Source organism: Engraulis encrasicolus, chromosome 24 (assembly GCF_034702125.1).
Source record: "Engraulis encrasicolus isolate BLACKSEA-1 chromosome 24, IST_EnEncr_1.0, whole genome shotgun sequence".
In the NCBI taxonomy this organism is placed as follows: Eukaryota; Metazoa; Chordata; class Actinopteri; order Clupeiformes; family Engraulidae; genus Engraulis; species Engraulis encrasicolus.
The window spans coordinates 45,162,963-45,177,076 of record NC_085880.1 but is presented as its reverse complement, the minus strand read 5'-3'; the positions used below and the strand labels follow the sequence as shown (position 1 = coordinate 45,177,076).

General features: G+C 43.7%; 1 protein-coding gene across 2 annotated transcripts in view; it reads left to right on the top strand.

Moving 5' to 3' along the window:
- The window catches only part of mat1a (methionine adenosyltransferase 1A), a 12,403-nt gene extending 3,235 nt beyond the window's left edge, over positions 1-9,168 (top strand). The window contains exons 3-9 of one of the 2 annotated variants that reach the window (XM_063191534.1): positions 351-473; positions 1,117-1,229; positions 1,376-1,519; positions 3,884-4,102; positions 5,311-5,493; positions 5,947-6,080; positions 6,790-9,168. In XM_063191534.1, the coding sequence (XP_063047604.1) occupies positions 351-473; positions 1,117-1,229; positions 1,376-1,519; positions 3,884-4,102; positions 5,311-5,493; positions 5,947-6,080; positions 6,790-6,892 (1,019 nt within the window). In that variant the 3' untranslated portion in view covers positions 6,893-9,168. Of the gene's footprint in view, positions 1-350; positions 474-1,116; positions 1,230-1,375; positions 1,520-3,883; positions 4,103-5,310; positions 5,494-5,946; positions 6,085-6,789 lie in introns of those variants that run through there. The other variant, XM_063191535.1, reaches the window with a different exon arrangement.
- The last annotated feature ends 4,946 nt before the right edge of the window (positions 9,169-14,114 follow it).

The following is a 14,114-nucleotide window of genomic DNA, read 5'->3' as shown; positions in this document are numbered from 1 at the left end:
TGATGCCTGGAGACACATATACGCTGCATTCAGGCTCTTGAGATTTTAGCTTTTTCAATAAAAATGAGGGTATGTGCATCAGAGGCTAAGATATTTAGGTTTTTATAGGCTGAGGGCAACTTTCCCAACAAGAGCTTAGGCATTCAGCAGGCATTTTTTGCAGGTGCTTTAGGCATCAATGGGTTAACACTGCATTTTTACGTGCACATTGCTTGTGTTCAAGTATGAACAATACTGCTGAAGACAAGAATAGAGAACAAGATCATAAACGATAGGCCTATGTAACAATATACACTTGAATCTTGAATCATGGAATGTATGTTAATGGTATGTGTTTGTGGTCGCCACAGAGACCGTGTGCAAGACGGGAATGGTGCTGCTGTGTGGGGAGATCACGTCCCGTGCCAATGTGGACTACCAGAAGGTGGTGCGAGATGCCATCAAGCAGATCGGCTACGACAACTCCGATAAAGGTAAGCTGAAGGGTAGCCTGTACGAAGAAGCTGGTTCAGGAGTAAATCATCTAATAAATTCTCATGAAAATGAGGACTCCAGGCTCTTCTATTAGATGATTTACCTCTCATCTTAACCTGGTTTACTCCTGAACCAGCTTCTTAGCATAGGCCCCTGGTCGAGACATTCATCCACCTTCTTAATGCATGCATGAATAAAAAATGCGTATTGGTCAGAACAAGACATTCTTCTTCATTCTGCACATCCTTCTTGTCACATTACACTCATGGTGTCCTGCTACACAGTGGTGGCTCAGGTGGTAGAGGAGCCTATTTGGCAACTAGAAGGTTGCTGGTTCGAGCCCCTCTCTGCCTGAACCCATCGATGTGTCCTTAATCAAGATGCTTAACTCCAAGTTGCTCCTGGTGGCAGGGTGGTACCTTGCATGGCAACCACTGCCACCGTTGTGTGAGTGACAGTGTGAATGGGTGAATGTGAGGCATACAATGTAAAGCACTTTGAGTGCACTATATAAATGCAGTCCATTTACCATTCTTCATGCATGCAGCAACAAATCCAAAATCTGTATTGTTCAATACACAACATTCTTCTTCATTCTGCATCCTTCTTGTCCCATTTCCCTCATGCTGCACGTAACTTCAGGTTTCGACTACAAGACCTGCAACGTGTTGGTGGCTCTGGAACAGCAGTCTCCCGATATTGCTCAGGGTGTGCACATCGACCGCCATGAAGAGGACATCGGAGCTGGAGACCAGGTGAAAAGATTTCAAAGTAATACTGCAGCAGCACAGTAGAGGTGGAGGAAGAGTTAGAGGTTTTGTTGTTGCTGTTTTATCTTCGCACAAATCAGGAAGAAGGAGCCAGTCAGATCTCTCTCTAATGTCTCAAATCTCTCCTGCAGGGCTTGATGTTTGGCTACGCTACAGACGAGACTGAGGAGTGCATGCCCCTCACCATTGTGCTGGCCCACAAGCTTAATGCCAAGATGGCCGAGCTCAGACGCAATGGCACCATCCCCTGGCTGCGGCCCGACTCCAAGACCCAGGTGAGTTTTCAGCACTCCTTCTATTCGCCCCGTACAGGGCCGTAACAAGAACATTTCAAATACAGAGGTCAAATACTGCATGCTGCACTGCATACTGTACTTTTAGATTGCTTCAAACACTTCAGTCAAACTCTTAAGCTTGTTTTCATTAAACACTGCCAACTGGGGTTGGCCTATATAGACTGAATTTGTCATTGTTGATCATATATCGGTTTTCATCAATAGATACATTTTACATCACCGAAAAAAATACAGAGGACATGACCTCTGTGTCCTCAATGGTAGTTACTCCCATGGCCCTGTATCAGGCTCTTTCGGATCAACAGTTGCTGTGTTGTTGTTGGGGTTCTTTTTTGGTCCAGTATCATAGTGGGTAGCAGGATCTATTCTGGCAGGAAACTGTATCCTCCTGGGATGTTTCAAATGGGCAATTTTTGGAAGCAATTAGTTGGGAAACTCAAGAAATTAATGAGAAAAACACAACTAGCTCTCAGTATTATCTTCTTGAATTGCCTGTTGCATAACGCAGACCTGTGCCATGACTTTGGGATGGACCATTAGGAATCTCCCTCAAACTTGTTTGTTTCAAACGGATCTAAATAGAGAATTGTGAGTTCTTTTTCAACTCAACTGCACGGCTTGGACTCATCTAACGTTTGTGCTTTCCACAACCTGGCTGGCGTCAACACAGTGTTGAGTTACACTATTTTGTAATCGGTGCAGGGACCGAATGGCATGTGCATGTCATACTAACCCACGTGCCCCTGTCCCTTGGCCTGCACCCCCAGAAAAGGCCCATGGGAAAGTAACATAGTAAGCACCAACCCCCCACCACCGAGGCCAGTCAGGGTTGCCAGATGAGACTGATGATTTCCAGCCCGAAAAATGATCAAAAGATGCACTAAATCCTGCCCAAATTCAACTGAATTCCATTGATTTCCATGGCTACAAGTCTGCAGAAACGTGCACCCAAATGCCCTTTTTACCCATTTTTACATGCAGACGACCATACTAATCAGCCCTATTGAGCGGGGAAACCACCCAATCTGGCAACACTGGTAGTAACCCCCCACCACTGAAGACAGTATGGTGCGCCTGGTGAATACCAGGGATTCATTCATACTAGTGTCCAGTGGGGAAAGCTGATACTCCTCCTGAGCTATTTAAGAGATTCCAGCATTCTCCAGATAGCACAGAGGCAGGAGGCTGGGCTGGGGTGGGGTGGGTCAGGTTGGGGACACTCTCTCATGTTTACCGGCACACTTGCGGAACATTTGGTGCATAGTGGGTCCCAAAGAGGGTGCAGATGCATGTAATAAAAACAGCCTGACGTACAGATTGTATGGTGGCCTTTTGACCTGATGCACAGATCATATGTGTCACTTTGGCATGATGCACTGCCACGCCCTTCCCTTCTCCCAGGCTGGAATCTGCTGGTGTTCGCCAGGCCTAGTCTTGAACATCTGTTAGGTCATGGTGTATAACATGTTGTCTTCACAACACTGAGAGATTTCAGCACAGCACAGCGGGATTTCTCCTATGGCTACCCATACGTTTGAGTAGAGTGGAGTGGCCTAGAGTAGAGTAACCGTAGTGATCCCCAGGGGGAAATTAAGGTGTCAAGCATACACAAATACACATAATGCCCACATGAACATTTAAAGACACACGAAGAAGACTTTTTGTCTTTTTTTGCTCCCTATTTGGTTTTACTAGACCACACGGTCATTTAAATACTGTGTGCCATCCTTACTTCTGTACCTCATTGTTGGTGCGGTGAGGCACTGCTAGGCTAGAATAATGTAGCATTCAGGAAGACAAAACGACTTAAAATATAAACAAGCTACAAATGCACTCAGAGAATGCAGACCTCTGCCACGGACGCTGTAGCTGTAGCTGTAGCTGTAGCTGTAGAAACTGGAATGTCAAAGTTGGTGAACTCCACAAACTTTCATGCAAATCTGTTCATAACCTTTTGAGTTATCCTGTTGAAATACAAACAAACAGACAGACAAACAAACAGACAGACAAACCAACGCAACCCAAAACATAACCTCCTTGGCGGAAGTAACAAACCAAAGCGACCGACCGAAGATATAACCTAGGCCTACTTGGCGGAGGTGACAACGCGACTGAATACATAACCTCCTTGGCAGAGGTAATAAACAAATAAAAAAGATCGCTAATGGTTTATTTTGCTCCATGGACTTCCTCTCCCCAGGTGACAGTTCACTTCAAGCAGGAGAAGGGTGCCGTCATAGAATACGATAGCATTCAGGAATGAACGAAAAGAACTTAAAAATATAATAAACAAATAAAAAAGATAACTAAAGCTATTCTTCTTATGGTGCTTCCCTTCCCCAGGTGACAGTGCACTACAAGCAGGAGAAGGGCGCCGTCATCCCTCTGCGCGTCCACACGGTAGTGATCTCGGTGCAGCACGACGACCACATCTCCCTGGAGGACCAGAAGAAGATCCTGAAGGAGAAGGTCATCAAGGCCGTGGTGCCCGCCAAGTACCTGGACGACAAGACCATCTACCACCTGCAGCCCAGCGGGAGGTTCGTCATCGGAGGACCACAGGTGAGAATACAGTATTGCAGAGTCATTGTATAGTGAGGTGCAGGTCAGGTGTTGTATAGTGCAGGGGTTCCCAACCTTTTTCAACTTGGAGCCCACTCGAAATTGTCAAAAATGTCCGGGGCCCACCTCTGACCCAATTAAGAATAAAACTCAAATAAATCAACTGCAACACACAACAAAATATGATTATTATTTTTGGAAAATGATTTCAAGGCCTACTTGGAATACCCTCAGGGCCCACCAGTGGGCCCCAGCCCATAGGTTGGAAACCACTGGTATAGAGGATATTATGGTGCGCCTCGCATGGTATTGTAGAGCCATTGTGTGAGGTACACGTCAGGTAGTTATCAAGGCCATGGTGCTTCTGGAGGCCACTGGGTGTTTTGGGATCGGCGATCCTCTGGTCAGGTCACTTACCATACTAGCCAAGAGTCAGATAATGTGTGCAGCACACATCAGAAGCACAGGTGCTGGACCAAACAGAAAATAACTTTAAGGAAACAGTAAAGGTTCTGTTAAAAATACTGTTCGATGCTCAGAGTTTAATGGCACGGCCTGTTTGGAAGCTTTGCAGACCTTTATCTTTCCTGTACTACACAGTACAAAAATGCAGTGTTAATTCAACACTTTGAGAGTACTCTGGAACCAAAAACACTCCAGAAGATGTTAAATTGACTCTCTAAATGTTGAGTTAACACTGTTGTTTTTTTTTCTTTTTACTGAGATCACACTCCAATCTCCTGCTCCGCTCCTCTGTTCTGTTCTGTCGGGGTCAGGGGGCTTTCGAGCACGAGATCCGCAGTTGATTATGTCGGCTTACTGCGAAGTTTGCCTTGGCCGTCCGAGCAGAAATGAAAGATTTTTGGGAGGAAGGCCAGAGCTGGGCTCCAAGATCACTTGCAACAACATTAATAAGACGGCACGGTTTTAACATCACCCGAAAATATTTACTCCATGCGCCAAAAAAACCCTCGACTGCCTTGCGTCTCAGCTCTACGCTCAGCTGTTCACAAATCTCTTGCCAATCCTACGGTAGCTTGTCTACAGATCTAACGGTCCAACGTGTACCCGTTGACCTCTCCTCTACTCTACTCTCCTCTCCTCTCCTCATACCTCTCTCCTCTCCTCTCCTCTCCTCATCCCTCTCTCCTCTCCTCTCCTCTCCTCTCCTCATCCCTCTCTCCTCTCCTCTCCTCTCCTCTCCGCAGGGTGATGCCGGCGTGACTGGGAGGAAGATCATTGTGGACACGTACGGAGGATGGGGTGCCCACGGCGGCGGTGCTTTCTCTGGGAAGGACTTCAGCAAGGTGGATCGCTCAGCAGCCTACGCAGCCAGATGGGTGGCCAAGTCTCTGGTGAAGGCCAAGCTTTGCAAACGTGTCCTGGTGCAGGTAAGTTGTCACTTTGTGCACTTTACACACTCAAATTCACAGATTGATCAGTCATTATTCATTCATTCATTCATATCATGAATTCATTCATTATGGCATTACATGCAGAAGAGATAGTTTCAGCGGCTAGTGGATAGTGCAGTGTTGGTTTACGTTTAAAGCGTTGCAGACTGCCATAAATAACAACATATATTATTGAGATAATCAGAGTTGTATAATTTACGGTAGAATTAGAAGTATTTTTACAAGTGTACGCTACAACTCTTGGGTGCATTTCTTGAAACCATGGTTGCCAACTATTTTATCTACTTTGCTGTTTGCATGCAATGCAATTTCCCATCGGCAACTACCCAAGTTGCTAACTGGCTAACAACTATGCTTTCAAGAAACGCACCCAAGGTGACAATGCCCAATTGACAGTTTTGTTGAGCACATGCCTCTGACTGTGTCCAGGTGTCCTACGCGATTGGAGTAGCCCATCCTCTCTCCATCTCCGTCTTCACCTACGGCTCCTCACAGAAGAGCGAGCAGGAGCTCCTCCACATCGTCAACAAGAACTTCGACCTTCGACCAGGAGTCATCGTCCGGTAGGTCACACACGCGCGCACACGCACGCGCGCACGTGCGCACGCACACACACACACACACACACACACACACACACACACACACACACACACACACACACACACACACACACACACACACACACACACAGGCATGCACGCATGCACGCACACACACACATGTACACACTACATTGCATCATCCCAACTCAATTGACTTCCATTGACTAGACTGCAATTTTTTACGTCTAAGGTATGCCCATGGAGTCAAAATGTGACGTGCGCCTCGAAGGCTCCACCTTGTGGCAGCATGACTTTACTGACGGTTAGGGTTGGGGAAAGATCTAGGTTTAGGCCATCTAGTCGACATGCAATTGTGGCAGGTATACCCTCGATTTCAAAAACTGCTGTCTGGTTAAAGGTCAGAAATTGACGAGTTAGAGATAGATTCGATTTAGATCCTATGTGGAAAAAGATGAACACTTCAAATGTTGATGAAAATTCAAGCACATCAACTGGATATACAGCACAGGATAAATGCAAGAAAGGAGAATCACTGCATATCATTACTCAATATTTAAAAAAGATGATAAGGAGATAACTTAATTTAATACGAATTATGAACCTGCAATTCACCAGCACCCAACATCAAATTACAGTTAGCCGTGCAAGAGTATTTTGGATCTTTTATGACGAATGTTGATTTTCCTTCTCATGTGCTTTTCGACAGGGACCTGAACCTGAAGAGGCCGATCTATCAGAATACCGCTTGCTACGGCCATTTTGGCAGGAGCGAGTTCTCTTGGGAGGTTGCTAAGCCTCTGAAGTTCTAAACGGCCATGTCTTCTGGTAACCCACAGTGTGACCTCATCACACAGGAGAAAGGACAATATATATATATATTTTAAAGGACGTGGTCTGCCTTTGGCCTCCCTGGACTCTTCTCTACTATGACATGCAACAGCAGGAGAGTGAAGAAACACTGTGATTTTATGTTTATGTCTTATCAAAATCATCATAGCATCAACGGTTGTCAACGACATTTTACTGTATACAAAAACGGTTAAGGTCTGTTTTTGATCTGAATTTCTATTGCATTTAGAAGTTAAACAATCTTTTTTTTCAATAGACAGCCTTACAAGATAGCCAAGAAGACTATTTGGTCCACAACCTTTTATATTTCAAGAAATGCCATGTCTGTGAACGATGTACCTACTGGCAATCCCGCAAAGAAACACGACTAAAACCTTTTGGCCACATCTTATGAGAATTGGATCTACCAACGTTTTAAAAAAAAAAAGGTATCACAGATGACCTTAATCCAGATCAGAAAAGCAAAACACGTATTGTTCCAGGGGATGAAGAGCTAGCCGGAGCAATTCATGGACATCTTCTTCTATTTTAGTTCTGGCTGTAATAAGGACGTGATACTCTCATCTAGAGAGGTTTAGGCGGTTGTAGTAACCTAAATCTTCCACACTCAGATGATATGAGGCTTTTATGGGTGAGGGAGGGCGCGTAAGGGGGAGTACATAGGTGTGCAGGACGGTGCAGTTGTGTTGTGAGGAGACATAGCAAGGGTCTTCTGGGGCCTGAGGAGATTAAGGATGGGATAGGCCCACAGGCAACTATTTACCTTTGCGTTCAGTTCATGGCGACCTCTTCATGGCAAAGGGTGGTTAAACCTTTAACCCACTGCTGATAGTAGCGGACCTTGCTGACGCTATAAAACACCAGGTCAAGGACTCAGCGAGGCAATTCAGGTCACTCATGCATAGGGATCAGATTAGATGTGCGTGTTGTTTTGTTTTGTTTGATTTAGTTGTTCAATTTCCCAAAAGGGCCTGACTATAACTGTGAAAACATGCAATTCATCTCACACGCACAAAAAAGAACAGACGCACAAGATATGTTTGCAGATTTTTTTTGTTTTTGTTTTCATGATTCATCATCAGTACTCATCACTGTAGCGAGTAATCACAATCATGTGCCGGTAGGCCCGCCTGTTACAACTCTCGCAATGACCAATCACAGCCCAGCTCTGTTATTCCTATTCCGCAAAGCTATTGTAAATAATTTGCTGCAGCCTATGCTATCTACTCACACTGCTTCAGATTGCAATATATTAGCTGCGTTTGGTTTTGATGGCTGAGTGACGGGAATGTCCCTCATTGTATTAGCCGGGGTTATGAGAGAGCATGTCGTTTGATGATGTTGGGCATGATTTTCTGAAGGATTTTCTGCATGGATTCTGTCTTGTTTTTATGAAATATATATTTTCATTTTTACCATTATAAATCTATGTAAACCATGTGCCAAAGAGAATATAATCTCTCTTTGGAAAATCAAAACAAAACAAACATATATTGTGTTTAATAATTTTCATGGTCTTAAGTCATCGTAACCATTTTTTATTTTATTTTATGAAAGCTTGGCTGCTGTTGATCCATGACAAACCAAAACTGTGCAAAATTGCCTGTTTACATGTATAGACTATTCTGGCTATGAGGAGAAATTGAATATATTGAATTGCAATATACTCCGAAAAAATATATATTTTATACATATTGATGACTAAAACATTTCCTGGTTGGGGACCATTTATCATAGTGTGGTCCAGAACCCTGTTTCCATCTCAAACAGGTAATTCCATAGTCAGCTAGACATTGCAATGGTTTTTCTTTTTTTTGTTTCAGACATGTTAAAGTTTTATCCTTTACTTGAGCTGTTTCGACGGTGTAACTTCTGTCTTGATTCAACGGGTAGATACTGTATAGTGAACACAATACAACTGTGACACTTAAGCTCCATCAATGCTCTACTACACCTACCCCATGGCACGCCGCCAGTGTACGAATGAGGAGGAGTAGGAATGCTAATTTAACTCCTTTGATTTCATGATGAAGTCCGGAACAAGACTTGAGATGAGCTGTTTGAAGAGTTTTGTTGTTGTTATTGCTGTGGGGCCAATATTCTCTCTTTGACCCACACCCCCTGCTGTACCCAATCTGTCAATCTGTTTCAGAATGCACTCGCAGTCTTAACAATTCACACACAGTAGCCTTACTATGTAAATAATTTGAAACAATTAAACTTTTACAAAACAGTGTCTTGTGACTTGTCCTGTGAATGCCATTATGTTTCATTATTTGAGATAATTAGTTCCATGTTAAGTCCTTGCCTTTCCCAAATACCAATACTGTACAGACCAGGAGTCCCAAACTTTTCTGGGTCTGAGGGCTACCGAGGGCTACCAGAGAGCTACTGAGGGCTACTGAGGGCTACTGAGGGCTACCGAGGGCCACCAGAGAGCTACTGAGGGCTACCTGAGTGCTATTTGTTGGTTCAAAATCGTCCACCGACTGTCTTGACATCTTTCTCAAATCACACTATGATTGGATGCACATGTGCTAGGTAATACAGAAATATTCTTTATTATAATACAATAATATTTAATATAATTAAGAAAAAACATTAAGTGTGACAAAAATCTTGCAGTTGTCACTATTTATGAACATCCTTGGTGGGCACCTCAGAAGCTCCTGAAGGGCTACCTAGTAGCTGTTTTATGGCTGATGACCGTTGATAGCAGTGTTTCTCAACCTTTTTGAACTAACAACCCAGGTGAAAAAGTGGTTCAATTTAGTACAATAAAAGCATGACTGAAGTGTACTTAGCATGTTAAAAGTGCACTCGTGCTTTTTGTGCTAAGAAAAAGTATGTTTACAATATGCTTATTTAAAGTGTACTTAAAATTAGATGTAATTAAGTTGCTCTCAAAGAAAGTACACTTAGCGAACCATACTTCAAGTGTACTTCGAAGATGTTTGGCAAAAGTGTATTTAGAGGAATATACTAATAGTGTTCTAATAGTGAACTTACTAAAAGTGTATTTTTTAATAACATATTGCAATTGTACTTTTTTAAAGTGCAATATGATTACACTTCACCCAAATGTCTTCTAAGTGTGATTTTCTATAGTGCGCTTTAAAGTAAATCGCTTTAACATATTGCAAGTACACTTTTTCTAAGTGCACCATGATTGTACTTTACCCAAATATATTCAAAGTGTGCCAGAGAGGATTTATAGAGGAGAGGCCAAATTGGCAGCTTCTTCCGGGTGGTACTGTCCACGGGGCGGCGATGTTCAAGCAGAGGAGAGCCGTCAGAATGAATGGGGGTCCTATGAAGCTCCACAATAGACGCAACTGATGTGTCGGATATGGAAGGTCACCGGTTTTCATTTTATTTTTCCTAAAGGAAGTGTAAATTGCCCTTCCAAATGGCATTTGGTTTGATTTTTTAAACTCATTGCATTTTTAAAAAAAACACGCATTTTGTGCATGAATAACGTGAAACTCAATTACCCACAATGCTGCACGTGAGCTCTCTACCCGGGTGATTCTGGAAAACAAACATGGCGGCAACTCGCTTTACTACCTTAAAAATGTGTTAATCCGACGCTAGATTTCTTAACTGATGAAAATCGAAGGCAGAAATCAACATTGTAGTGTCTAAATATGAGGTCGATTGGTCTATTTGTGGCGTACATCACGATCGGCTGAGTTGTTGGCCTCACGTTTGTCAGTTAGCTTGTGGCTAGGCTACGTCTCGCCGACGTTAGCATCCGGTTTAGTTCCCCATTCACCAATTGGATGTCGTCATTTCCTTAGCTAGAAGCTAGTGAAGACTGACTCACAAATGTCGAAGCTGTAAGGGACTGTTCGTTATTTATTTTCGGGGTCGTCGGAAGATGACCACCTTTGATCGTCAAATTTTGCATGACCCTCCCCTAGCGAGATTCAAAACTTTGATGACCCTCCCCGCGACGCCGTCAAAAAATGCATGACCCTCCCCTAGGGAGAATTAAGAAATAGCCTTATCCTGCCTTATTTTTGACGTTGATTGACCAACGCTGCTTAGCGAAAGGGCCGTTTCTGAGGCTATGTTACATTGAAACATACAACAAACAAGGCTACTTTGAAATGCTTTTTGTAATAAATGGGCCAAACATTTTTGGATGACCCTCCCCTAGCGAGCTTAAAAAACTTTGATGACCTTCCCCGCAGCAATGAAAAAACTGACACGACCCTCCCCTATTTTCTTCCGGTGACCCCAAAAATAAATAACGAACGGTCCCTAAGAAACTAGACGGATATAACTCCTAGGTTACTGTGTTTTTAATTTTAATTTTTAATTTGCAGTCATAGACGACCGTAATATGTTCAGGTTTCAGCTGCTAGGGAGGACTTAATAGCCTTAGTCTCACTGCAGGGCCAGCCCCGGGCTGGCCCGGACAAAAGGGGGCTGACGGTGATCTCATCAAAAGGGGGCTAGGTGCTAAAGATGGCCGCCGGGCCAGGTTGTGGGGCTAAGGGCCGCTTTCCCTGGCCCGTCGAATTCGATGGGCCAGCAAGCACCGCCGAGGCTCGGAGGCGGGGTCAACCCCGGGCGATATAGCCCACGTGCGATATAGCCTACCAGACCTTCGGCGATAATAGCGCAAAAGCTAAATAAGCCGACATAAATGTCATGTGTGAGTATTTGTGAGACACTTTTTATTGGTGTCCAGTGGAAAGCATGCCAAATCACGATAATGGCACAAGAGTTGGCGGCTAAAAGCAGACAAAAAGCCGACATGACTTAGCTATGACATCCCAAGTTTAAGTGTAGTGGTGCCCATGATGCCCTGATAACAACAAAAAAGTTATGTTGGCTAAATAACTTTAAAAACACAAACAGAAGTGCCAAAGTTGCATCTTATGAAATTATGCCATAAGAAAGCCCAAACACCCCAAACTAATAATTTGCCCAGAATTTAGCGATAAGTCCCCCATGCAGCCACATTATTACACAGTAGAGCACAGCTGTTTTTGACTTAGGCCTATTTAAAATCATCCTCACTCTGCTGCCCTAGTGTCTCATGTTTTGCAGACATACTAAACCATAGGCATACGTTTTGCAGACATGTGCCATAGTGCGCACACTTAGAATTCCCTGCAGGAACACACACCGATGTTATGCAGATTGAACGACTTGTAGGCTACGCTACTTCCGTGGCTACTTTAATAAATAGTCGCTATTCCCCTGGCTCATCATTTTTCTATAGCAGCTGATGAAGATGCTATGTCTCCGGGATTTGGTCTCTTTTTCACATGGTAAACTTATTCAATTACCTGCACATTCACCATGAATAGACAGGTGGCACGCCGCAACGAGGTGTGTGTCGCTATGTCCGGGGCTCATAATTTTCTATAGCAACTGATGAAGGTGCTATGTCTCCGGGATTTGGTCTCCTTTCACATGGTAACTTATTCAATTACCTGCACATTCATGTCTCGCTATGTCCGGGGCTCATGCTTCTGTGCGCTATTGGGGGGAATAACTGGGCATGTTCGCACGTCTCCTTCTGTTCACTCTCTCAGTTGTCGAGCTGCTCGTATTTTCATGCGTCTTTGTCTTCTTAACATGCGCTGCGTCCCATACAGCTTCTGAATCGACAACTTTGCCATGTAATAAAACTGTTCTTGAAAGGCAAGCCATTTTCCTTGCAGTTCTTGTCGTCTTTGTCCGTAGGCTACGAGCCAAACGGCGACCTGCTCCAGCAGAGTTTGCTCCATTTTAATCTCCTTCTTTGTCGTTGTTCTGTTGTTGTCCTTCTGTGATTTGGGGCGAAAGTGGGCTGTGCCCGACTGACGTTTCACAAACAAGGCGTGTACCTGAATGTGCCTGGGGTCGGCTATGAGGCAAAAAATGGCCCGGGGCCGGCAGCTCCGAGCCGGCCACTCTCCTGAGCCCTGGGCGGCCCCGGGCCGCTGAAGCGCGGCTAATGAGACCAAGGCTATTGTGGGCCATTAGCCCCAGCCCAATAGGGGAACCCCAATCTGCTCTGTCTGAACAGCGCCCCTAATGCAAATCCATTGAACTGCGGCCAAATTTTGTATAATGGGGCGAATAGCATGTGGGACGGCTATAGGTAGAAAGGCTATGAGTGTGCTTACACAAAGTTTATTTACCCATCATGCACCATTATGCATGTACCATCATGCAATGCACTTCTTTGAGCTACATTTCTCAAACAGAAAGCCATTTACCTCTAAGGAATATCTTTGGTTTGCATGAAAATATTACTTATTGTTATATTCTGCGTTTATTGTAGGAGTTTTACAATTTTAAAGTGGTACACAAAAAATGGCCATGTTCCCACCGTCATTATGATGGTCACGTATATGTTCTGGTATATATAGCCTCACACTTCCCATGATATCATGGTGAGAGGTAAGTTGGAACTAGTTGTTCAAACAAAGAATAAAGAGTCACCATTAGTGATCAATTCAAATGATCAACTGCAGGAAGGCAGAACAAGCACGAAATAAAGTGAAATGTGTATCTGAAATCTCTGTAACAATGCAATGATTGTAAATGTCAGGCATGCATACTGTATCAATACTGTGACATGTGACTGTGTGTAATGTACAAGTTCTGAGGACCAGCATGGATTGTAGTATTAGATTTATATTATTCGTTGTACTTGGGAGTGTACTGTGAATATACTTCAAGCATACCTGTTATATATTTACAATACTTAATATGATATACTTTTTACAGACTTAAAATGTTCCAATGTAGTCCAAAGAAGCATGAAGTTAATATACTTTTATTGTATTTCTAGTAACAATAAAATGTTATAGAAGTGTACTCAAGCACACTATTAATGCCATACGAATGCATGAAAAGCGTGTTTGGAGCATACTTTCAAAAGTATGCTTGTAGTGCACTTAAAGTTTTCCAAAAGTGGTGCCAATTTAGCATCCTCAGTGTGCTGCAAGTGTGCTGAAGTACTGCTTTAGTAGTGCTTCAGCGCACTAATAGTGCAATGAAGCGCACTTTAAATCGCCGAAAATAGTACACTTTGTACTAAGTACGGTCAAAAAAAGTACACTTTAAGTATATGGGTTTTTCACCTGGGAACCCCTTGACCTCATCATAGCCCTACCAACGCCCCCTTAATCTCACCATAAGCCTGTCAATGGACCCCGTACTATGAAAAAAACG